This window comes from Mobula hypostoma, chromosome 8, assembly GCF_963921235.1.
Source record: "Mobula hypostoma chromosome 8, sMobHyp1.1, whole genome shotgun sequence".
Classification (NCBI taxonomy): Eukaryota; Metazoa; Chordata; class Chondrichthyes; order Myliobatiformes; family Myliobatidae; genus Mobula; species Mobula hypostoma.
Genome location: NC_086104.1, coordinates 138,604,181 through 138,627,879, shown reverse-complemented (window position 1 = coordinate 138,627,879; position 23,699 = coordinate 138,604,181). Strand labels below are relative to the sequence as shown.

The following is a 23,699-nucleotide window of genomic DNA, read 5'->3' as shown; positions in this document are numbered from 1 at the left end:
TCTAATCCAATTTACTAACTAATCCTGAATGCCAAGCAACTGAACCTTCTTGACCAATCTCTCATGTGAAACCCTGCCAAAGGCCCTGCGAAAGTCCATGTAGACAACGTCCACTGCCTTGCGTTCATCAACTTTCCTGGTGCTTCCTTGAAACGAACTACACGTACAAAGCCAAGTTGACTATCCCTAATCAGTCCCTGCCTATCCAAATATTTATCTATCTGGTTCCTTAGAACACCTTCCAATAATTACCCACTATTGCCATCAGAGCGAATGGCCAATAACTTCCTGGCCTATTCTTAGACAACAGAACAATGTTTGTTATCCTCGATCCCACCTATCACAACTTTATGTTCCTTGCAACCATCTGCAATCTCTCTACAAATTTGCTCCTCTAAATCCTGCTAACTATTAGGTGTAGTTTAAAACTGTCCCATTAAGGTGGTCATCCCTTTCTTATTCCTCAATTCCTCCCATAAAGCCTCAGTAGATTAGCTCTCCAGTTGTCCTGTCTGAGCACTGTCAGGACATTTTCCCTGACTAGTAAAGCCAACCTTCCCCCCTTTAATCCTTCCTGATCTATCATGTCCAATTTCTTTAAAATTCCTTTCTCTCATCTTGGAACTATAATGTACCTGATGTGAGAAAGATTTTAACAATCTACCCTATCTATTGGGTGGCAGGTTGGAGATACATCTCTACCAAAGGAGGTGTAAGATGCCCCTTCCCTCCACTAGCCTGCAGGTCACCCTTCGGCAAGATGTAGCACCACCTTAGCCCCCACCCCCCCCCCCACTGCCTGTCCCGTCCTGAGTCAGGGTCACATGAAGCCACGGGGGCAGGTGGTGGATGGTCGTATGATGAGCTGGTGCATATCACAAGTCCTGGTTATGCGACCACAGACGCCAGGCAGATAATCTCTGAGGAGTATTGATAATGGCTGGGGTCACCTGTCTTGTAAAGTCCCTGCCCAGAAGAAAGCAATGGCAAACCGCTGTTGTAGAAATATTTGTCAAGAACAGTCATAGTCATGGAAAGACCATGATCACCCATGGCACATAATGAATGAACAAACCCTAGCTATGCCTCTCATTATCTATCAGGTCATTGGTCAACCTCCTTACTTGCTCCAAGGAAAACAAGATCGGCCTATACAATCTCTCCCCTTGACTAAAATCCGTGCAACATCCTGATGAATCCCCAATGCACTTGCTGCAGTGCAACCACATCCTTCATAGTGTGGTGACCAGAACTGCACACAGCACTCCACAAGAGTGGCCTAAAGATTGCTTTGTAAAGTCCCAACTTTTATATTCTCCTCCTCTATATGTATGAAGCCAAAAATGCTGCATACCTTCTTCACCACCTTGTCCACATGTTACCACTTCCAGGGAACTACGGTCTTGGCCACCTATGCCTCTGGTGGCATTTGCTGGTACCTACCATTTATTGTACATCTGCTACACTTAGCTGAGTTTCCATAATGATTCACCCCACATTGTCAGGATTAAATTCCATCTGTCAGTGCTCTGCTCAACAGTCCACCTGAACTATATCCAGCTGTAAACTTACAACCATCCACAACACCAGTGCTGTGTAATCCACAAACTTCCTAATCATATTTCCTGCATTCACATCCATTATTAACATACATCACGAACAGCAAAGGCCCCAGCACTAATCCCCAAGTACATCACTAGTCACAGACTTCCACCGCTGCCCTCCACCCCTTTTCACCAGACCAGTTTTTGGGTCCAATTAGGCAGTTTGCCTTAACCTTCAGTACCAGCCTACCAAAGTTCAAAGTACATTTTATTATAAGTTTGCATACTTCATACAACTTTGAGATTCATCTCCTTACCAGCAGCCATCAAACAAAGAACCCATGCAGGATTTTGGTAAGGCATTTGACAAAGTCCATAAAAACAACATCCACTACCCTGTCTTCAATCCCTTTTGTTACCTTCTCAGAAAAAAACTCAATCAAACTAGTGAATCGGGTATTCCCTATCAAGCCCCACACAGAACCATGCTATCTTTAATATCAGGATTCCCCTTACCCACCCACTCCCCCCCCCCACCATCCTACATTGAGCCATGACTCCCTTTCTGGGTGTATACAAAGCCCATCCCTGACAATTTTCTTCAACTTATCTCCCTACCATTGATGTGAAGCACAGCAACCTGCAACTACCTGCCTCATCCCTTCTGCCCTTCTTAAATACAGAAACATCATCAGCTTTCCTCCAGCCTTCTGCTACCTGGCAAAAATCTCCATCAAGCCCCAGTAATCTTCTCCCTTTCTTTCCCCATTCCATTTCAAGATAGATTCGTCTGCACGTGGGGATTTATCCATCCTTACGCTGTCCAAAGCACCCAACACCTCCACCTTCTTAAAAATGATACTCTCCAAATTATCAACATATTCCTCCCCGAGCTCACTATCCTCCATATCCCTCCCTTTGAGGAACTGTGCAACAACTTATTTCCCAGTGTTTCAGTGACTGGAAAGTGACATCCAGTACAATCAGCATCATGAAATGCAGAAAAGATGAAGCACAGTTGCAGCAAGGGCATTATGGAAAATTTTAGCAATGTCAAATGGTCTTAGTTGAACTTGAGCCTGAATGATGTTAAGCACTGACCTACCACTGAAGAATGGCAAGTCCTATGTGGCCGTTTCTACAGGGGAACATGAATAGTACATGGTGACATACTTACATGAAGAATGGCCACTGGGGAAACTCTTCCTTCCCTCCAGTATTGCAGCAGGGTCACCTGTGCACTGCATGTCCTCTGTCACCACTCCGTCCGGAAAACAACGATAGAAGTAATCTGGCCGAGGCCTGCAAGCAGTGAGCACCGGTCAATATAGCACCATTACCCGGTCTACCATTCCTATCACAATACATTAAAGCCACATATGGAATTGGATGCCAGAAAGTAGTGAAAGGCACAAAATAAATCCAACAAAACATTCAAAAGAAGCTTCCTCGTCCACAGACCAATGAGAACGTAAACTTGCTACCATCAGGTACAACCAAGATCAACAGCATGGAGATATTCTTCTCTATTACCATTGGACTTCTGAACCAACCAAGGACCCAAGGTGAAGAATGGACTAAAGGGTGGGAGGTCAGGAGGGGAAACAGTGGAAAGATAGTGTGGCTGATCAGCAGATAGAGAGGTGGGAGAGGGGAAAAGGTACGTGCTGACTGGGGCCAGATTGTTCAAGAGAACAGAAAAAAAGGACAGAGATGGAGGTGGGGAGGGGAACCAGTGGGAGTTCTAATCCAATCACCTATTTCACATCCCCTTCCCAGTGGCCCTGCCACATTCTTGGACTTTTAATTCTACCTCTTTCAGTTTATTCCGTTACCGTAACTTCAGATTTTCTCTTTACCTTTCTTCATGATCATATTCATAAATATACAGGCTGTGCCAAAACAAAGGGATCTGCTATGCTTTTAGGAGGGCCAGCTGACAGCGGTACATTCCTCTGACACTGATGCTGTCACTTTCAGAATGTGAAACTTCAGAATCATTAAGGGGGAGAGGCTCGAGAAAATCATCAGGGATCCAGCAAAGGGCTAGAATGAAGCACATTTGTGAGTCCAAACATACCCTTCAAAAATAATGTCACACAAGGATGAATATAGTTTATTTACAAGAGGCACTGTACATATCTGCATACACTTCCAAAAATATACTTGATTATCTACCACAAGGTCTCTGCAAGTTGAAAGCAGTAGTGTCTGTGATGTTGTTAAAATCTAAGAACTGACTGGAAGAAAGGAGGCAAAAAGTAATGACATACAAGTTTGAGTCAGCAAGGTTATCAATGGCGTCCTTCAGAAATTCATTTTGGGACTTTAATAAATAATGAATTATTTGGCAAATAATTAAATCTTATTCTGGGAATCATTTGCCACTGGGTAAAAATCAGAACCAGCTACAACACCCTTCAATGGAAACCAACAGAGGTAAAAATGATTTGCTGTAGCTTCATTCTAGCAGAATGTTAAGGTCTGTTGCTTTCCACATACCTGAGCCACTCTGAAAGTTTCAAGATGACAAAGTGAATTCAAAGCTGTCAAAACATGAGGATAGACCTACTGCCTAGGTGCCAGCCCTTCTAACAAGCTTAAACACAGATTTTCACAAAGGTTATTAGATCACCATTGACAGATGAATTAATACAATCATTGCATCTTCTGCTATGCTGGCTGTACCAGTTGGCACCTCAAGGAGTCTAACTAGACCACAGACTTTCTAGAATTTCCAAGTTCTCTGGCAGAACAGCCACATTGAAATTAAAGGGAAGAAAGTATCAACAGAACAGCAAGTATTTTTAATTTGATGATGCATCTGTCCACAATTAATCATTGGAAGCTGAGTTTTCTTTAAACTTAAATATTTTTGTTATTAGTTAATAGATTCCAGATGATCTGATTATTCCTTACCTTCCAATCACCAGTTTAACAGTGTTTGTGATCACTCCATTCAAAACCAGGCCCATAGATGCCGCTGCAAGTGAAATTCAGTGATTATTTTTGATAAGCAATATTACAACAAGCTAAAATCTTTGTATGGAATAGTTTGCAAGATATGACAAATTCAAAAAAGCTACAAGTTTTATCCACCCTGATACAGGGGCACAGAGGAGGGAATATTTTCCCTTCAAACACAAAGCTGCCTTGACTCTTAACAACATCTCCACCCAACTGACCCAAACTTAAGGCTAATTGTCTCCATAACACAGCAAGTGAGACAACTGTCCAAATCCACAGTCTCAACTGAAATATTTCAAGATCAAGAGCAAATCTATTGTATCTAATAGTTACAGACCAGTGAGTCTTACTTCAATGGTGGGCAAGTTGTTGGAGAGATCCTGAGAAGCAGGATTTATGAGCATTTGGAGAGACATAATCTGATTAGGGGTGGCTTTGTCAAGGGCAAGTCGTGCCTCACGAGCCTGATTGAATTCTTCGAGGATGTAACAAAACACATTGATGAAGGTAGAGCAGTGGATGTACTGTATTTGGATTTCAGTAAGGCATTTGATAAGGCTGCCCATGCAAGGCTCATTCAGAAAGTAATGAGGCATGGGATCTAAGGGGACCTTGCTTTGTGGATCCAGAATTGGCTTGACCACAGAAAGCAAAGGGTGGCTGTAGATGGTTCATATTCTGCATGGAGGACGGTGACCAGTGGTGTTCTGCAGGGATCTGTCCTGGGAACCCTTCATCTTTGTGATTTTTATAAATGACCTGGATGAAGTAGTAGAAGGGTGGGTTAATAAGTATGCTGATGACACAAAAGTTGGGGTGCTGTGGATAGTCTGGAGGGTTGTCAAAGGTTACAGTGGGACATTAATAGGAGGCAGAACCGGGCTGAGAAGTGGTTCATTTCGGTAGGTCAAATTTGAAGGCAGAATATAATATTAATGATAAGATTCTTGGCAGTGTGGGGGATCAGCGAGATCTTAGGGTCCGTGTCCATAGGACACTCAAAGCTGCTGCACAGGTTAACAGTGTTGTTAAGAAGGCATATGTTGGGATGGCCTTCATCAACTGTGGGATTGAGTTCAAGAGCAGTGAGACAATGTTAAAGCTATAGAAGACCTTGGTTAGACCCCACTTGAAATACAGTGTTCAGTTCTGGTCATCTCACTACAGGAAGGATGTGGATACTATAGAGAGAGTGCAGGGGAGATGTACAAGGATGTTGCCAGGATTGGACAGCATGCCTTATGGGAATAGGTTGAGTGAACTTGGCCTTTTCTCCTTGGAGTGATGGAGGATGACAGGTGACCTGATAAAGGTGGATAAGGTGATGAGAGGCATTGATTGTGTGGGTAACCAGAGGTTTCCTCCCCCAGGGCTGAATGGTTAACATGAAGGGGCATAGTTTTAAGGTGCTTGGAAGAAGGTACAAGGGAGATGTCAGAGAAAAGTTTTTCACACAGAGTGTGGCGGGTGCGTGGAACGCACTACCAATTACAATGGTAGAGGCAGATACAACAGGGTCTTTTAAGAGTCTCTTAGATAGGTACATGGAGCTTAGAAAAATAGAGGGCTATGCAGTATGGAAATTCTAGGCAGTTTCTAGAGGAGGTTACACGGTTGGCACAACATTGTGGACCGAAGGGCCTGAAATGTGCTGTGGGTTTCTAGGTTCTATGTTCCAAGTGTCAGTTTATAATTGAGCAGATCAGCAAAATCACTCAAGGTACTCAAGCCCACTGGACCACTTGAACATTACAAATACACTGAGGAGTAATGGATGAATAAAAATGATTTTTATCTTTAGCCATGGTACTACCTGACCTGGAAGCACACTGGCCAAATGTAATGTTGCTGTAAAAAGCCTGGCCAAAATCAGGCCCAGGAAGGTCACATTACCTAAGCTATACAGATGGTGACTCAAACTGACAAAGAGGCACCTTCCAAACATTAATAAAACAGAAAAAACCATCCACATATTTGTTATCTATACAAAACTGTCCGATTCACTCTCCCTAAATAACCACAATGATACTTCAAAAACAAGATGACCTGTAAAGTATCTTGGATGCTCTGATGAGGTTAATTTGAGATGCAGTTCACACCACAGTTTTCAATAAGATTATTCTTTGACCCAATGTTGACAATATGCAAGACTGAAGCAAATGGTATTCCTCACCCAAAAAGCCTTCCTTCACGTCGCCACCTTCTGTTCTATTCAGCACCTTCATCAGGAGTATTGCCATCAATGGTGTCAAGAAGGAAATGGCCTGTGCAAGGATGAATGATAAATGTTGTCAGTCATTTTATAAGATGGACAAATATGAAGTGAAAACTACATATGAAAATGATTTTAATGTGACCAACAGACCTAACTTGCAATTTGTGGAAACAGCAGATTCTGCAACATTAAAGTTTGCTGACATTGGTCATTCAACACCCAGTGCTACCCATCCCCCCCATGATCCAGATGCTCATCTGGCTGAGAGAAGGAAACACAGAGCAGTGGGTGGGCCAAGCTAGTGTCTGCTCAACAGCAGGGAAGATGGCGGGCATGATAAATTGTCTGCAGACGTTCCAGACAGTCAGCCTGCCCTGCCAGTGAGAGGCAGGTGGCAGGTCAGTACAGCATGCTCCATATTTGGGTGTCCACCACCCTTGTACCAGTCTAGGTGTGGGGAGGGAACAGAGCAATCCCTACTAGGCTACCAATGCCAAAAGCCACCACATTCACCGTCTGATTCCCTGCTGAGGAATGATATTTGACAGTTAGGGCAAGGTTCCCAATTGAAATCCCAAGTCAACATCATTAACAGCTAATAAAATGGTTTTAAATATCTAAAAAAAAAGTTTAAATATTTTAAGCTACACCCATCCTCCAGAAACAAATATTGTTTACTGTTTAATGTTTCCTCTTCCCTCTTCTTCTATTCCTCACCCTGGCCTCTTACCTCCTTTCCTCACCTGCCTATCACTTCTCCCATCATTCTCCTCCTATGGTCTTCTCCTCTCCGGTCAGATTCCCTCTTCTCCAGTCCTTTACCTTTCCTATCCACCTGGCTTCATCTATCACGCTCTCACTAGTCCTCCTACGCCTCCCCACCACCACCTTTTCACACTGGCATCTTCCCCCTTCCTTTCCAGTTCAGTGCTGAAGAAGGGCCTTGGCTCGAAATGTGTATTCATTCCCATAGATGCTGCCTGATCTGCTGAGTTACTCAAGCACTTTGCACCTGTGTTGATAATGTTTACTGACTTTTGCAAACTACTGCTATTACGAAAAATTTTTGCTGAAATGTTTTAAGGATCATCCTGCGCTCCAAGCAGGATATAGCAGTAAGGTTTTTAAATGACAGCCAACATCATCTGCTGGCTGATGGATGAAGCTACTGTCTGAATAGAAATCTATAGACCAGAATAACAGATTCATCCCAGACTCTGTTGAAATACCTAGTGTGAGCCAAGGCAAGGTTTGGAAGCATTAGAAGTAGACTGAACACCCCTGGGCTAGGAAAACCATCCAGAATGGCACAGCTTATACTAATCTAGGTTGTTTAGCTAGCTGTCCAATAACTGCTATATGCCATTAACTACCAAAGGCCTTATCAGTAGAGTGCACAAAGAACTCTGTAATCTTCTACATACAAACATGTGCCAAGTAGGAACTGTGTCCCTCTCACTCCGAGGGTGTTTGTACAGCCACATCTCCTCTGGATGGATAATTCGGTGGAATGGAGTCATTGTCTCAGAAATCCTACAGAATAAAAGAAGCATTTCAGACGAAGACTGAAGAAACTTTCATCCAATGTTGACAGGCATCATATTTATTCAATATGTCATTTACATAAAGAGCTTAGTAACTATGAAACACTAGTTAAAACTGATACACTCAAGGCGAAGAACCTGGTACTGGGGAATGCCACAGCCAATGGCAATAAACAATCTCTTTCAGGTTAGGTATTGGATCAATTCATGAAAGAGAATCTTCCCTCTGCATTATCCAACAATGGCCCCTAGCTTCAAGATAGCACAAAGTTTAACCCTGGCTATACCACTGAAATTCCTCTTCACTACTTCCTCCCTTTCCCTACTGATCTGTTAACTCTCAGGATTTCCCTAGTAATCATTTTGGAACGACCCGTCACAAATTATTACACTGGGCAACAAGCCAACTGTGCTCAGAGGTAACACTAGGTAAAAGGACTCAAAATAAGTCTACTTCATTCACTCACAGGAATATCCCAAACAGGAACAATCTTAGTGCAACCTCACAGACCAGACTCGCTATCCCACTCTTCCGCATGTTGTCCTGAGTGTTATTGGTCCGCTACTTCAGTGCCAATCTGTTTGGAAAGAACACACACTATTATCCGTTTGCAATAATTTAGCAGTTTCAAATATGAGAACTCTTGTGTTTTCATTCCCACTTATCCCCCGTATCATCTTGTCTGCACCTTGTACCAATCAATGTCAAGGAAACAAACAATACTTCTACTCGTTGGCCTGATAAACCAAACCCAGGTTTGAATTAATACTTCCTTTATGCTAATTTAAAATAATAGTGATGGGAACTCATACTGTATAAGTGTGCAAAAGTGATTCAGTGCATTAACCTTCGGATTAACAGTTTGTCACCTTGACATCTACCTGCAAGTGGACAACTACCATAGTGAAGACATCTTATATTACAAATGGAGTCATAAGACACAGTAATGGGTCCTTTGAACCACCGTGTCCATGCTGAGCAATGCTCTTATTCATACTCATCTCGTAACTGTGTCCATTGCTTTCCTTGTCTTGGCATTTTAAATGCTTGTCTAGGTGCTTCTTAAATGTTGTGAGAGCACTTCCCTCCACCATCTAACACAGCATGTACTTGATTCTGACCATTGCCTGAATGAAAAAGTTTCCCTTTCAAATCCCTTACATTGCACTTAAAGCCCTCTTGTTTTAGACACTCCCTACCACTCTCAATAAATCAATGAAAAGCTACACAGAGTCTGACAACCAATATACAAAAGGACAAACTGTGCAAATTTTTTTTAAAAATGCTGAGATTGAGTTGTAGAGTCCTTGAAAGTAAGTCTATAGGTTGTGGAACCAGTTCAGACTTAAGGTGAGTAAAGTTATCTGCGCAGATTCAGAAGTCTGATAGTTGAAGGGAACTAGCTTTTCTTGAACTTAGTGGTGTGTGAGCCAAGGCTCCTGTCGCACCCGCCTAATGGCAGCAGCGAGGAGAGAATAGCTTGGATGGTGGGGGTCCTTGAAGATGGATGTTACATTCTTGTGGTGGTGCTCCTTGTAGATGTACTCAGAGGTGGCGAGGACTTTGCCTGTGATGAACTGGGCTGTCTCCACCATTTTTTGTAAGTTTTTCCATTCTTGACCTCCCTATATTCCCCTGAAGTCTCTGCACTCTCCTCACAGCCCATGTCACCACCCAGCCTGTAATATCAAGTCTTGGGAGATATTGATGTGGATAGTGAACAGCTGGAGCCCTGACATCAACCCTGCAGCACAACACAAGGCACAGCCTCCCAACCCAGAGGTCCTCCAGTATCTTGTCTTGCCCCTATTCCTACTCTCATCTCTGCGCCCCCCCCCCTTACCATGTCTGGATTACATGCCTCGAGTCACAACTTGGTTGAATCATGCCTGAGCCTTGTGGAATTACTTTGCAAGCAACCCAGTTGGTTCAGAGCCATTTGAGATAGTCAGTAAGTGTCGCCCTAAAATATGAGGTGATGAACTAATGGCACTTGCAAATGATTTGCTGGCACACAGCACGCAGTGCCACCCAATTCTTTCAACCCCACCCAAGATAAAGAAAGACAAATAATTATTATCTTTATTGCCAAATGAAGCAGCAAATGAGTTTTTACAACCCGACAGCAGTGAGATGTTTGCACAGGAAACGTCTCACACCAGCTCGGCACCAGCGAGATGGTTGCAAGAACATGTGACATTGGATGATATATTTTGAAATCCTCACAAATCGGGTGTGCACATCAGTATTTGGATGGTAGATGGCAACAATAACAATAGCATTTAGAAATGCTCTTATTTTTCAGTTTTCTTTTTAAAAAGTAAACTGGTTTTCTTTACAAATTTTCAAAAATGCTGTGATATTTTTTATTAATAGTAAAACAATGAATACATATCAGCAACAGGACTCATCCTTTTCCCTTAACATAAAAAGTCCACAATTATCATTACTAATTCATTAATCAATGATAATCTCTATGCAAAATTTCCACGGAATGTTGGAGAATATTCCTTTAGAAGATCATCGCCAATTTGGGCACATGCTCTCAAAAAGGTTCGCTACCCCTGTCCTAGACAGTGATGGTCAAATTCCTTAAATAAAACAAATTGAAAAAGATGGACGCAGGAGTAGCACATTAAGCTACTTCAGCCTTGGCCAGTTATCGCAACTCCCACCTTCCCATAGCCATAGGATTTTGTGCAAACACAATTTTTCTTTGTCATTAACTACACTTTCTAGCATTAATATATTTTGTTCCGGTGCTTTTGTGCTTGATATTTATTATCATCTATGTTGTTTACTGTGTGAGCTTCACCTGAGAGAGGAATGTCACTGCACCCCGCTACATATGACAATAAATTAACCTGAATCCTTACCCCTTGTGTCTTTCAATGTCTAATTAAAGGCCTCAGCTCGAATTTCAAAATCCAGTTGAGGGCTGGCTGGTGGCACAACGACATCAGTGCTAGGCCCGGGAGCGGAGGTTCCCGGGGTCGAAACCAGTCGGGTCCGCTCCCGAGTTAGCTTTCCATCCGTGCCGGGTTGAGTGTCGAGATCACAACGCAATCTCGTAAAAAATGAAGGGAAAATCCTGCGAAAATGTCTGGCGTGCCACACAGTCTCTCTCTCTCGCTCCGCGCCTTGTAAAAGCCATGAAAAAGACATCATCACGGACGCACGCACGCAGGCAGAGATATTTTTTAAAAATCCAATTGTTTACTGTGATTGAGCTAAAATACGTTCCTTAAGGTTGTTATAGCAGGGGGTGGTAATGGGGACAAGCTCCCATCAGCTATTAAATGCTCCCAATGGTGTACGTCTCAAACAGCCTCTGGCAATCACGTCCAGCTCCTGGAGTTCACACTTGGCTTAGCTACTAAGCCCAGCAGAACCATTCCTACTGACAGAAGGGGCAAAGGTGGGTTACTGGTGCCCTAAAACCAGTGGCTTCAGGCAAATGGAGGCTTGTCAGCCATGGTGGGCAGCTCATCCAGGAGAAGGAAAACTCGAACATCCACTGCCTTGTGGCTATACCCACTCATGGGGATTGCTTCAGGAGGAAACCCCCAGGGAAAACTCTGGATGTGGAGTCCCTAAGGCCCTATGTTGAGTTCAATGCCGGCTGGCAACTCCTGCAACGCTGCTGGTACTGAACCGTATCGGTCTCTGCCATTCCTTTGGGCTTATCAGGTGCATGGAGCGGGGGAAGCTTGCTACACAGGCAACAGCTTACTCTCCATGTCATATCGAGACAGCTAAGATGCAACACTCACGGTCGATCCTTACTGATGCAGGCTTCACTCACTTCCTAACTAGGATAAAGAATTTTCTTCAGTAACCCTACAACAATTCCTTTGTTGACCTTGAACCCCTCAATCAGATGAGCTTTCAATCTTCCATAAACAATGGGGTACATGCTAGTCTTATCAAGAGTTTAACCTGCCAGTCTTAGCTGGGGGTTTAAATGTTCAATCCCAAGGTGAAAAAGAATCATGGAACGGAACGAGTTGTTAATGAAATAGAAGACCAAACTTACACCACTGTATTACTTCCAAAGGAACAGCTTCCAATTCTGACAACAATCACTGAGCAAACTGGGTCAGTCAGCTGCTCTAAAATACAAATATCACAATAAACAACAGCCAAAATCTGATCCAGCTAAACTCTTGACTCTCACAGTATCAGAAAGCATGGAAAGAAGTCACTATGAATTATGCTCCTGAAAAACATGGCTTATTACTCTCTTCCTCTGCTCTCTGCTCAGAACCATGCGACTAAGAATTCCTTTTTGAAGATTATGAAATAATCTCCATCACACCCTTTCAGATTGTAATCTTTAGAACACAACTTGCTACCAAACAGGTTTTTTCAATTCCTCTGCTTCCTTTGGTAAATACAGTGGATTCTGATTAATTGGCCCATCGCGAATTGGAGCAGCCACTTATTTGGGACAACGGTAGCGTGACGCTATTAGAGCTCAAGGTCTTGGAGTTTGGAGTTCACCTATAAGGAGTCTGTACATCCTCCCTATCGAATGTGTGGGTTTTCTCCGGGTGCACCAGTTTCCTCCCACAGTCCAAAGACGTGCTGGTTAGTAGGTTATTTGCTCATTGCAAATTGCCCCATGATTAGTCTAGGGCTAATTGGGGATTGCTGGGCTGCGTGGCTTGAAGGATCTATTCCGCGCAGTATCTCAACAAACAAATAAATAGACCCTTAAAGGACAAAAACTAACAGGAATTCCTTTTGTTTATTTGGGACATTGGTCCTTACTAGCATCAGTCGCGCACACTCGTGTACCTGTTAGAGGCTACACTGTGCTTAGAGCTCTTTTTAAATACCGTCAGTTGTCTATGTCTGTATTCAAGCAGTGCTTTTGTCACTGATGATTGGTGAGACATAAACAGCATGACAATTCCAAACTGTTTTGTTCGCTGCAGTTTCAAGCATTCAGGCTTGGAGATGCCAGAAACAATCAGGAGTGAAAATGAAATGATTTCACTACTTCAACAAGTTGGGAACTACGAAGAATTTGAGGTTATCAATAATCATCTAGAATGTTGCAATAAAAATGAAGATTTGGAGGATGCAATTGTCGATAGTACTGTATGAAGGCAGTCCATGATCACACATCAGTCGGTGTCTGTGCTAAATTTGTTCATTGAGTACACTGGATGAATTCCTGCATCAATAACCATTAGGAACTAATACACCATTTTATAGTACTGTAGTACTACTAGCAATGTTCTAATCTGTTCTGCATTTCATTTAAACACAAAATTTATCAGTTTGTCTTTTTTTTAAATATCTTTTGAACTATTTTCATGAAACTTTGTCTAATTGGTACAGCTGCTTAATTGGGCCAAAATATACTAGTTCCAATGTGTCCCAATTAACTAGAATCCACCGTAGTTTAAACTTCTGCCCTAACTTCTGTTAAAATATTGGATCCCTCTTTCTGAAGATCGATATCAGCCCCAGTGCCCTTTTTATAGAAGTACAGGTAATTGGCACAAAAATTATTTCTTGCAGGCCACCATCTCTCAACAGCAGGCACTGTTCAGCAATAACATGTATCACAAGCCTCGAACTGAGTAAAAACTGCCAAGGCACTTCATAAGGTTGCCTAACAAAATCTGAAACAGATCTACTTAAAATTAAAGTAGACAAACCAGGGATAAGCTTGTGGCCGAAACCATGAATGGCCCAAGGACGGGATTCAGAGCTCAGAATCTAACCAGCCTAAGGCAGAATTACCTCTGGAATAATTCTAAAAGGAATAGGATGATGGAAAATGGGTTTTGACACAAGCAAGGTTTGAATAACCAAACCTTTACAGACCAGAATTAGGAAGGAGAGCCAGGGGTGTATTAGAAGTTTAAAAAAAAAGAGAATGCAACCCAATACAAGCTACAGCATAGCAGAGTTGCACAAAGCTGCAGATGTTGCAATAAGCTGCAATGCTGCGGAAAAATCCTCCAAGGCTCATCTTGGAGTCAACTGAAGGAACAGCTGTGATCTTCACAACATTTAATTGGAGGAGAACTCTGTTAAAACAGTGTTGAATCTCAGGCAATCTAAAGATGACGGAACAGCCATGAGCTGGCAGTTTAGGTGCCATACAGGTAGAAATTGACATATGTGATCAATGCAAGAACAAAATGAAAAAGAAATCTAATAATTATTTGCAATGCTTCATATCATTTTAATAGAAATTCTTAATCAATTAACAGAGAGTGGTCGGTGCATGGAAGGTGCTGCTGGGGATAGTGGTAGAGGCAGATACATTAGGGGTATTTAAGAGACTCTTAGATAGGCACAAAGATGAAGGAAGTGTGGAAAGTTACTTGGAAAGGAAGATTGACCATAGAGTAGGTTATCCTACATCCACCTCAGATTCAAGATGGCGCCAAGCTGCGAACTCCATTGAGTCGTAACTCAGATTTAGTTGCTTCTTTCAAATTGCTTTTTAGGTTCATAAGGATGGCTTTGGGGACAGAGAAGTGAGGTAGAGATCAAGTCAGGGTTTAGGGACAGGGATGTGGGGAAATTAGTTTAGGCCGGAGTCTAAGTTTCCGCTCCGCGTTCAAAGGCCAACAACGCGGATGTGGGACATCCGTGGTCAGGTGGCAGGCAGACAGAGAGCCCCTGACCAGGTAAGTGAGTTTCAGAGTCGGAGCTCCATGTGGGCAGGAGGAATTATCCCCTGGGTCGCGAATCAGTGAGGCCCGAGTTTGAGGTCCCGTCATTCCCTCTCCCTTTTGGCAAATACAGTGGATTTAGCTTCAGTCGCATAACACTTGCATTGCCGGTTACACACGGTGGTTAGAGCAAATAGTTTTGAAACAGCATAAGTTGCATGTGTTTTTGTTCAAAAAGCAATGATAGTTGGTGAAAAATAAGCTGCAAGACAATTCAGAACTGTTTTACTCACTGCGGTTTCAAGCATTCAGGCTTGGACATGCCTGAGACATCTGAAGGTGAAAATGAAACAATTTCACTACTTTGGCAATTAAGGAACTACAAGGAATTTGAAGGTATCAACAATCATCTTGAACGTTACAATGAAGATGAAGATTTGGAGGATGCAATCGTCAATATCATTGTATGAAGGCAGTCCATTATCTGTGCAGAATTTCTTCATTTACAGTCAATCAAAAGCACGGCAGAGTACACTGGATGAATTCCTCTGTTGATAACTGTTAGGAACTAATACGCAGTTTTATACTATTGTAGTAGTACTGGTAGTGTTCAAATTTGATTTATTGAGATTCAGTGTGGAGCAAACCCTTCAAGCTGTGTCACACAGCTATCCCCCAATTTAATCACTGGACGGTTTTACGTTGACCAGTGAAGAGAAGGGGGGCGGTGGGTGAGGAAGAGAGGGGGTGGGTGGGAGAGAGATGGGGGTGAAAGAGGAGAGGTGGCAGAGAATAGTTGATAGAGGGAGAGACAGGAGAGTCAGACAGGGGAGAGAGAGGGGGAGAGAGAGTGATGGAAAGAGGGTAGAGAGGGAGAGAAATGTGAGAGGCAGGTTGGACAGGGAGGGAGAGAAAGGTGGAAAACAGAGGGGGGAGAGAGGGGTGACAGACAGAGAGGGGGTGACAGACAGAGAGGGGAGGGGAAGAGAGTGGTAGGAGAGGAGGAGATAGTGAGAGGGGAAGTGGGACAGGGAGAGATGGCCGGTAAGAAAGAGGAGGGGGAGTGTTTAGGGTATGGGGTAGAGTTGGGGGAGAGGGAATCTCCGAGAATCCACTGGGGAATTCAAAACCAGAGTCTATGTCTGCTGAAGGCTGGAGTCCTGCCTTGAGGTTAAGGGATTGTGTGTGTGCGCGCATCGGTGAGAGGTTAGAATGGAGCTCATTTTCTGTTGGTGTTTTATTGTTCTGCCAAGCGTTGTGGGCACGCTACGTTGGCACCATAGTGTGTAGTGATACTTGCAGGCTGCCCCCAGCACATCCTCGGGTGTGTTGGTTGTTACACACACCTTTCACAGTATGTTTCAAGGCACACGTTTTTAAAATAATTTGATTCTTGAATCTTAAAAGGTCGACTCAACATTGTGGGCCGTAGGAAATAAACTATGCTGCACTGTTTGTTCTATGCTGTATGTTAATTACTAAGATTACACTTTATTAATAAAAAGCCATCTTGTACAGAGCAATAAAGATCACAAAGAATGTGTGGAGGGGACAGGCCAACATTCCACAGACAGAAGATGACAGGATGAACTAGACCACATGTTAAAAGCAGAGACAAGCATGCTTCAAGGGTAAATCTAACCAGTATCCAGCACAGTGAAAGACAAAGGACTGTGGGCGAGAACACAGGTAGTGGGATTACATCATATCAGATGAAACAAGAATGATAGCAGTCAAACAGCCACTCCCTCATTTGATAAGATATTGGCCTCTCCACCATGTTCCTGTTCTTTGCCTCGAATCCCTTCTGATTTAAATGTCTGACATTCTCCATCTTTAATTACGTCGCCACAGGTCTACTGGGTTATGAATTCCAAAGATTTGCAAATTTCATCTTAAGACCTGTTTTGAAATAATGCTGCTGGTTTCTAAATAGCCCCTCAAAGGAACATACCCTCAGCATCCATCTGTTAATCCCTCAGAGTCTTGTGTTTCATACAAGATCACTTATTTTTCCAAACTATACCCATTCAACTTACCCCAACTTTCTTCATCCATCAACCCCTTCATTGCAGGAATCTACCTAACGAATCTGCTCAGCAAATATTTGTTGCTGTGGTTCTGTCGAGTCAGACTCCTCGTGACCTCATGGACCATAGGGTCCATAGGGTTTTCATGGCAAGAATCGGAAGCAGATTGCCAGGCATTTCTTCCCCGCAGATACTGCTGCTGCCCAGGTTGGGACCTGGCTGGGTTTGAACTCAGAACCATCTGCCTGGAAGTCCAGCGCTGATGCCACGACACCACCAGAAAATATATCATTCCTTTAATATGAAGACCAACACTTTTGCACAGTACTAAAGTACAGACTCCCCACATTGGGTACAGGTCTGGTCACCAATCCACAGGAAAGAGATCAATAAGATTGAACGAGTACAGAGAAAATCTACATGGATGTTTCTGGACTTGAGGACCTGAATTTATAGGGCAAGGATGAATAGGTTAGATGTGGGAGAATGAAGGGAGCACAGGAGAATAAAGGGAGATTTGATGGAGCTACATAAAATTATGAAGGGAGTAGATAGTGTAAATGCAAACAGGCTTTGTCCACTGAGGCTGGGTGAGACTAGAACTAAAAGTTATAGGTTAAGGGTAAAAAGTGCTTTTTCCTCTCTTTCGTGGTACTCGACAAGGCTGTCCTCTTAGTCCCCTATTATTTGATATTGCATTAGAACCTCTTGCAATTGCTATTCGAGAATCTTCAAATATTACTGGGATAACTCGGGGATTAAAGTCCCATAAATTATCACTCTATGCTGATGATTTACTTTTATATATTTCTAATCCTGAGAGATCTATTCCTGTTGTTTTAGAGTTATTAGCACAATTTGGTCTTTTCTCAGGTTATAAATTAAATCTTAGTAAGAGTGAACTTTTTCCGATTAATAAACATCTTCCCTTATATTATAAATTTCCATTTAAATTGATTAATAATTACCTTTCATATCTTGGGATTAAAATTACTTGTAAACATAAAGATTTATTTAAGACTAACTTTTTACCATTAATAGACCATATTACTCAACTTTCATCTAAATGGTTTCCCTTATATTTAACTTTGATTGGTCGTATTAATGCAGTTAAGATGTTTTTTTTGCCAAAATTTTTATATGTGTTTCAGGCATTACCAATTTTCGTTCCTAAATCTTTTTTTGATAAAGTCGACTCTAAAATTTCTTCATTTATTTGGCAGAATAAGAATCCGAGACTGGGTAAAATACATTTACAGAAAGCTAAGAGAGATGGAGGTTTAGCATTACCTAACTTTAGATTTTATTATTGGGCTATTAATATTCGACATATGAAATTTTGGTTACTTGACCGGGATATACTATCTATTCCTAAATGGGTAGCATTGGAATTACAATCTGTTCAGGGTTATACACTTGGTTCTATTTTAGGTTCATCTCTTCCTTTTGATTCGAAACGCCTTAAGCAGGTCTCTAACCCGATCGTTAAATATGCTTTGCGTATTTGGTTTCAATTCAGAAAATTTTTTGATCTTAATCAATTCGGGTTAGCGATTCCTATTTTAGGTAACATATTTTTTCCTCCCTCTTTTACGGATCGCGCTTTTCAAACTTGGAAGACTAAGGGTATTTTACGGTTTTTGGATTTATTTTTAGATGGTTCCCTTATGTCTTTTGAACAATTATCTAATAAATATAACTTATCAAGAATACATTTTTTTAGATATTTACAAGTTAGAAATTTCCTAAGTACTATACTTTCTTCCTTTCCAATGCTTCCTCCTATATATATTTTAGATTCGATAATTAACCTTAATCCATGTCAGAAAGGTGCATCGGCTATGATTTATAATATTATTATGAAACTTAGGAAAGCTCCATTTGATAAGATTAGGGTAGATTGGGAACAGGAATTGGGGCTTACCATTTCTGTGGATGATTGGGGGCAGATTTTACAATTAGTTAATACTTCCTCTATTTGTGCTAAACATTCCCTAATTCAATTTAAAGTGGTGCATAGAGCACATATGTCCAAAGATAAGTTAGCGCGTTTTTACTCGCATATTAATCCTTTCTGTGATAGATGTTCGGGGCAGATAGCCTCTTTAACTCATATGTTTTGGTCTTGCCCTACTTTGGAAACTTTTTGGAGAGATATTTTCAATATTATTTCTAAGGTATTAAATATAGATATCTCTCCTCACCCTATTACTGCTATCTTTGGACTACCTAAAATTTCTAGTAATCTTTCCCCTTCAGCCCGTAGAATGATTGCATTTCTTACTTTAATGGCGAAAAGATGTATTTTACAACATTGGAAAGAGCTTAATGCTCCAACTACCTTTTTTTGGTTTTCTCAGACGATTTTATGTTTGAATCTGGAGAAAATTAGAAGTAACCTTTATGATTCTTCATTTAAATTTGAACAGATTTGGGGACCTTTTATTCGATATTTTCATTTAATGTAATATTTACCCTTCTTGTTTTTTTTCACTGTTTTAATGGAGGTCGGGATTGAGGACGTGATTTTAAGTTTAACTCTGTTTGGTTTCAAGTTAGCCCATTGCTTTGCTTTGCTTTTAGTTAGTTGCACGGTGGGTTTTTTTTTGGGGTTTTTTTTTTCTTTTTTTCCATTGATATATATAAAATCTAGTATACTATTATGTTATCTTGGTTTCTTATGCTTAAATTACATTGTTTGTAGTATTTTCTTTTTGGTATTGTTATCTTTTGGAATTTTATTATACTTTAACATTGTATTAATGTTTATATGGCTTACCTTTTTTGTATACTTACTCAATAAAAAGATTTAAAGTAAGGGTAAAAAGTGCAATAGTTAAGGAGAAATTGAGAGGGAATTGCTTCACTCAGAGAGTGGTGCAAACATGAAACAAGCTGCCAGCGGAAGCGGTGATTGCGGTTCAATTTCAACATGAAAGACAAATCTGAATAAATACATGGATGGGGAGGGAACGGAGGGCCAAGGTCCAGGTGAGAGTCGATCGGACTAGGCAGAACAACAGTTCAGCATGGACTAGATGGGTCAAAGGGCCTTTTTCTGTGCTGTAGTACGTATTCCACAACTCTATGCCATTCATCACGTCCGCACATTTTATACTCTAAATTCCTCGCAATAAAGGCTTCTATTCCCAATTAACAACAAATCGTCCAATTCACTCTTAATCTGGCACAAAACAACCGCTGGCCACAGGACAACACGTCTTCCTTTCTGTAAATCAGGTTCAGATTTGCTTATTGTCATATACACCACAGCACAATGAAATCCTGTGCTGGTGGGAAGTTCTCAGAGTAAACATGACAATAATAAATACACAGAGAGTGTTAGGTGCCTAGAATCACTGTCAGGGTTGGTAATGCAGGCATTTCACAGGATTTGGTTTAGTTGGGCGTATAGTGGTTAGTTTAATTGGCCTGCCACATTATCGCGGGCTGAAGGGCCTGTTTCCGGGCTGTACTATTTTCTAACATGTGTACAAACAACAAAATGCTGCAAAGATTGCAGTACAATCTGAAGTAGTGTACAAAAAGAAACGCTAACGTGACAATAGAGGACCAACACAACCGGTCAATGGTGAGAGGGAGGTCCCGTACCACCTGCTGTCTGTGTCCACTACAGTCCTGCGCATTACCTGCATTTGCAGGAGAGGATGATGAATGCTGGAAAATAACTCGTTGCATATGAAGGTAGGAAGTGGCTTGACGACCCCCAAGCCCGACCCGGCCCATCCTTTCCTCACCTATCCTACCCATCCTTGCTCGCCGTATCACCTCGCATTCGCCCTTACCGCCCCCGCACCCAGAACGAACTCGTACATTTTAACGTCCGTTTTCTTGTGCGCTGCCATCGGAACGCCCACCTTCGGTTCCAGGCTCCCGACCCTCAGCCGCTCACGCCGCCGCCGCCGCCGCCGCCGCTCTCCGTCTCCATACACAAGCGCAGGTCACCTGGAAACCAATGACGTGGCGGGCAAGAAGGAGGCGGAGGCGCCGTCTGTCACTGGTCCTCCGCAGACAGCGACCCCTCCCAGTCAAAGGGCGCAGCACGGCACGGCACCTTCAGAACTGAGACCTGCTTTTCCAGACTCGACTGGGTCTCAGTGGTGTGAGTCCCAACTACAACCTCTCCGGTGTTAAGACGTTGCTTAAAACCTGTGTCTCTTATCAAGCTGCCGGTCACCTACTCTAAATGCTCCTCCTGTGAACTGGGGATAAGCAATTAGGGGATATTTGACCGCATTAAAGGCAGTTTATCATTGCAAGCAGACAAACCCATGTTTCCATTGATGTACATAGAACAGTACAGCGCAGGAGTAGGCCATTCGGCCCACACTGTTATGCCTAGCCAGCTAAAAGGTATATAAAAAACCCCAAAACTAATCCCTCCTACCCACACAATGTCCATATCCCTCCATCTTCCTCATATCCATATGCCTATCTAAACGTCTCTTAAAAGCTGCTAATATATTTGCCTCTACCATCACTCTCTGAGTAAAAAATTTACCCCTCATATCCCATTTGAACCTGCCCTTCTCACTTTCAATGCATGCCCTCTGGTATTAGGCATTTCTACCCCGGGAAAAAGATACTCCCTGTCTACTCCATCCACGCCTCTCATAGTCTTATAAGTCTCTATCAGATCTCCCCTCACCCTCCACCGTTCCACAGAAAACAACCCAGGTTTGTCCAGCCTCTCCTGATAGGGCATGCCCTCTGAACCAGGCAGCTCAACCGGGAAGCCTCTTCCTTACATATAACCGATCAATTGAAGATAGAGAGCAGAACGCTGGCCAAAGTACCCTGGACCCCCATTCCTCAGGACACGCCCTCTTCTCATCGTTACCGTCAGGAAGGAGGTACAGGAGGCTGAAGACACACACTCAGCGATTCAGGAACAGCTTCTTCCCCTCTGCCATCTGATTGCTAAATGGACATTGAACCCACGAACGCTTCCTCACGGTTTATTATTTCCTGTTTTTACACCACTACTTTTAATTTAACTAGTTAATATACATACTGTATATATAGTTACTGTAATTATTTTTTCTATGTATCGCATTCTACCGCTGCCGTTGTTAACAAATTTCACGACCTACGCTGATGATTAAATCCGATTCTGAGATAAGCGATAATGAATTATTATATTTATGTGGTTTTTAACATTGCAGAACATTCCACCTCACAGAAGCAGAATCAGATAAAGTATTCACAGAGAGAGTGATTAAAATCATGAAATGAGATCCCAGAGATCTAATCGGTGACTACGAAAGGTAAAATAGGTTTAGCAAGTTGCGCACCTTAAAATAGAGACTTTGCAAGATTCGGAGCTAAAGGAAATTCGGAGGCACTTCAGAAACTTAAATGCGACACAGAATGGTGACTGGCGGATTGCGAAAATTCTTTTTTGATCCTGAGCACCAATAACAACATAAATCTACTTAATACAAGGCCATGTAAGGCGTGAAATGGAGCAACAATGTTTATCATTTTAAGTCTGATGTTCACGTCTTATCTGGAGCTCTGGAATGGAGAAGTAATACCTGTTAGTGCAGAGTTCTTTTCCCACTACCAATCGAATCAAAACTTAAAGGTACTGCAAGTGACCCAGATCAGATGGACACATCGGGTGGAAATGTTAACCCGATTTCGGCGATTCTGCTGCCGATGGGCATGTGCTACAGGTTCAATTACAACATCTTGTTTTCCCGCCGTTGTGGTAGTCCTCCTATCCCTTCTCCTCTTCTGTACTCATGACCTGCTCATCTCCTTCCGCTAACTCCCCTCTTCCTTCCTTTCATTCCATGGTCCACTCTCCTCTCCTATCAGATTCCTTCTTCAGCCCTTCACATTTTCCACCTATTGAATTGACTTTATTACTTACGTCCTTCATATACATGAGGAGTAAAAATCTTTCCCTTACGTCTCCGTCTAAATGTGCAACGTGCAATTTACAGTGATTTATAATAAATAGTATGTTCAACAGGACACTCAATATAATATCCAAATACAATTGTGTCAGCATGAATTAACCAGTCTGATGGGCTGGTGGAAGAAGCTGTCCCGGAGCCTGTTGGTCCAGGATGGTAGCACCTGGAACAGTTTGTGGTTGGGGTGACTTGGGTCTCCAATGATCCTTCGGGCCCTTTTACACACCTGTCCCCTCTCCCCTCCCGACCTTTTACATCTGCTCCTCATCCTTTTTTCTCTGGTCTTGCCGAAGGGTCTCGGCCCGAAACGTCGACTGTACCCTTTTCCACAGATGCTGCCTAGCCTGCTGAGTTCCTCCAGCATTTTCTGTATGTGTGTGTGTGTGTTGCTTGGATTTCCAGCATCTGCACATTTTCTCTTCCAAGAGATAATGCATTTTAGTACTGTCTGGACATATTCTAAAACAAGAGAAAATCTGCAAATGCTGAGTAAGAGGCTGGGGACAGGTGGGAGGAACACAAGGTGATAGGTGAAACCAGGAGGGGGAGGGGTGAAGTAAAGAGCTGGGAAGTCGGTTGGTGAAAGAGACACAGGGCCGGAGAAGGGGGAATCCGATGGGAGAGGACAGAAAGTCGCGGAAGAAAGAAAAGGGGGAGGAGCACCAGAGGGAGGTGATGGGCAGGTAAGGAGATACAGTGAGAGAGGGAAATTGGAATGGGGAAGGAGCAGGAGCAGTTGTCTGAATTAAATTTCATCTGCCACTGCTCTGCCCAACTTTCCAGCTGATCTTTTGCCCTCCTGTAAAATTAGG

At 42.5% G+C, this 23,699-nt stretch overlaps 1 protein-coding gene across 4 annotated transcripts in view; it reads right to left on the bottom strand.

Annotated features, from left to right (window-relative positions):
* Positions 1-21,890, bottom strand: part of LOC134350995 (phospholipid phosphatase 5-like) — a 28,653-nt gene extending 6,763 nt beyond the window's left edge. Inside the window, exons 1-6 of one of the 4 annotated variants that reach the window (XM_063056953.1) lie at positions 21,804-21,890; positions 8,738-8,848; positions 8,151-8,259; positions 6,685-6,775; positions 4,464-4,527; positions 2,722-2,846 (exon numbers count right to left, since the gene is read on the bottom strand). In XM_063056953.1, the coding sequence (XP_062913023.1) occupies positions 2,722-2,846; positions 4,464-4,527; positions 6,685-6,775; positions 8,151-8,259; positions 8,738-8,808 (460 nt within the window). In that variant the 5' untranslated portion in view covers positions 8,809-8,848; positions 21,804-21,890. Of the gene's footprint in view, positions 1-2,721; positions 2,847-4,463; positions 4,528-6,684; positions 6,776-8,150; positions 8,260-8,737; positions 8,849-20,776; positions 20,963-21,759; positions 21,781-21,803 lie in introns of those variants that run through there. The other 3 variants (XM_063056954.1, XM_063056952.1, XM_063056951.1) reach the window with 3 other exon arrangements.
* Positions 21,891-23,699: the final 1,809 nt, after the last annotated feature.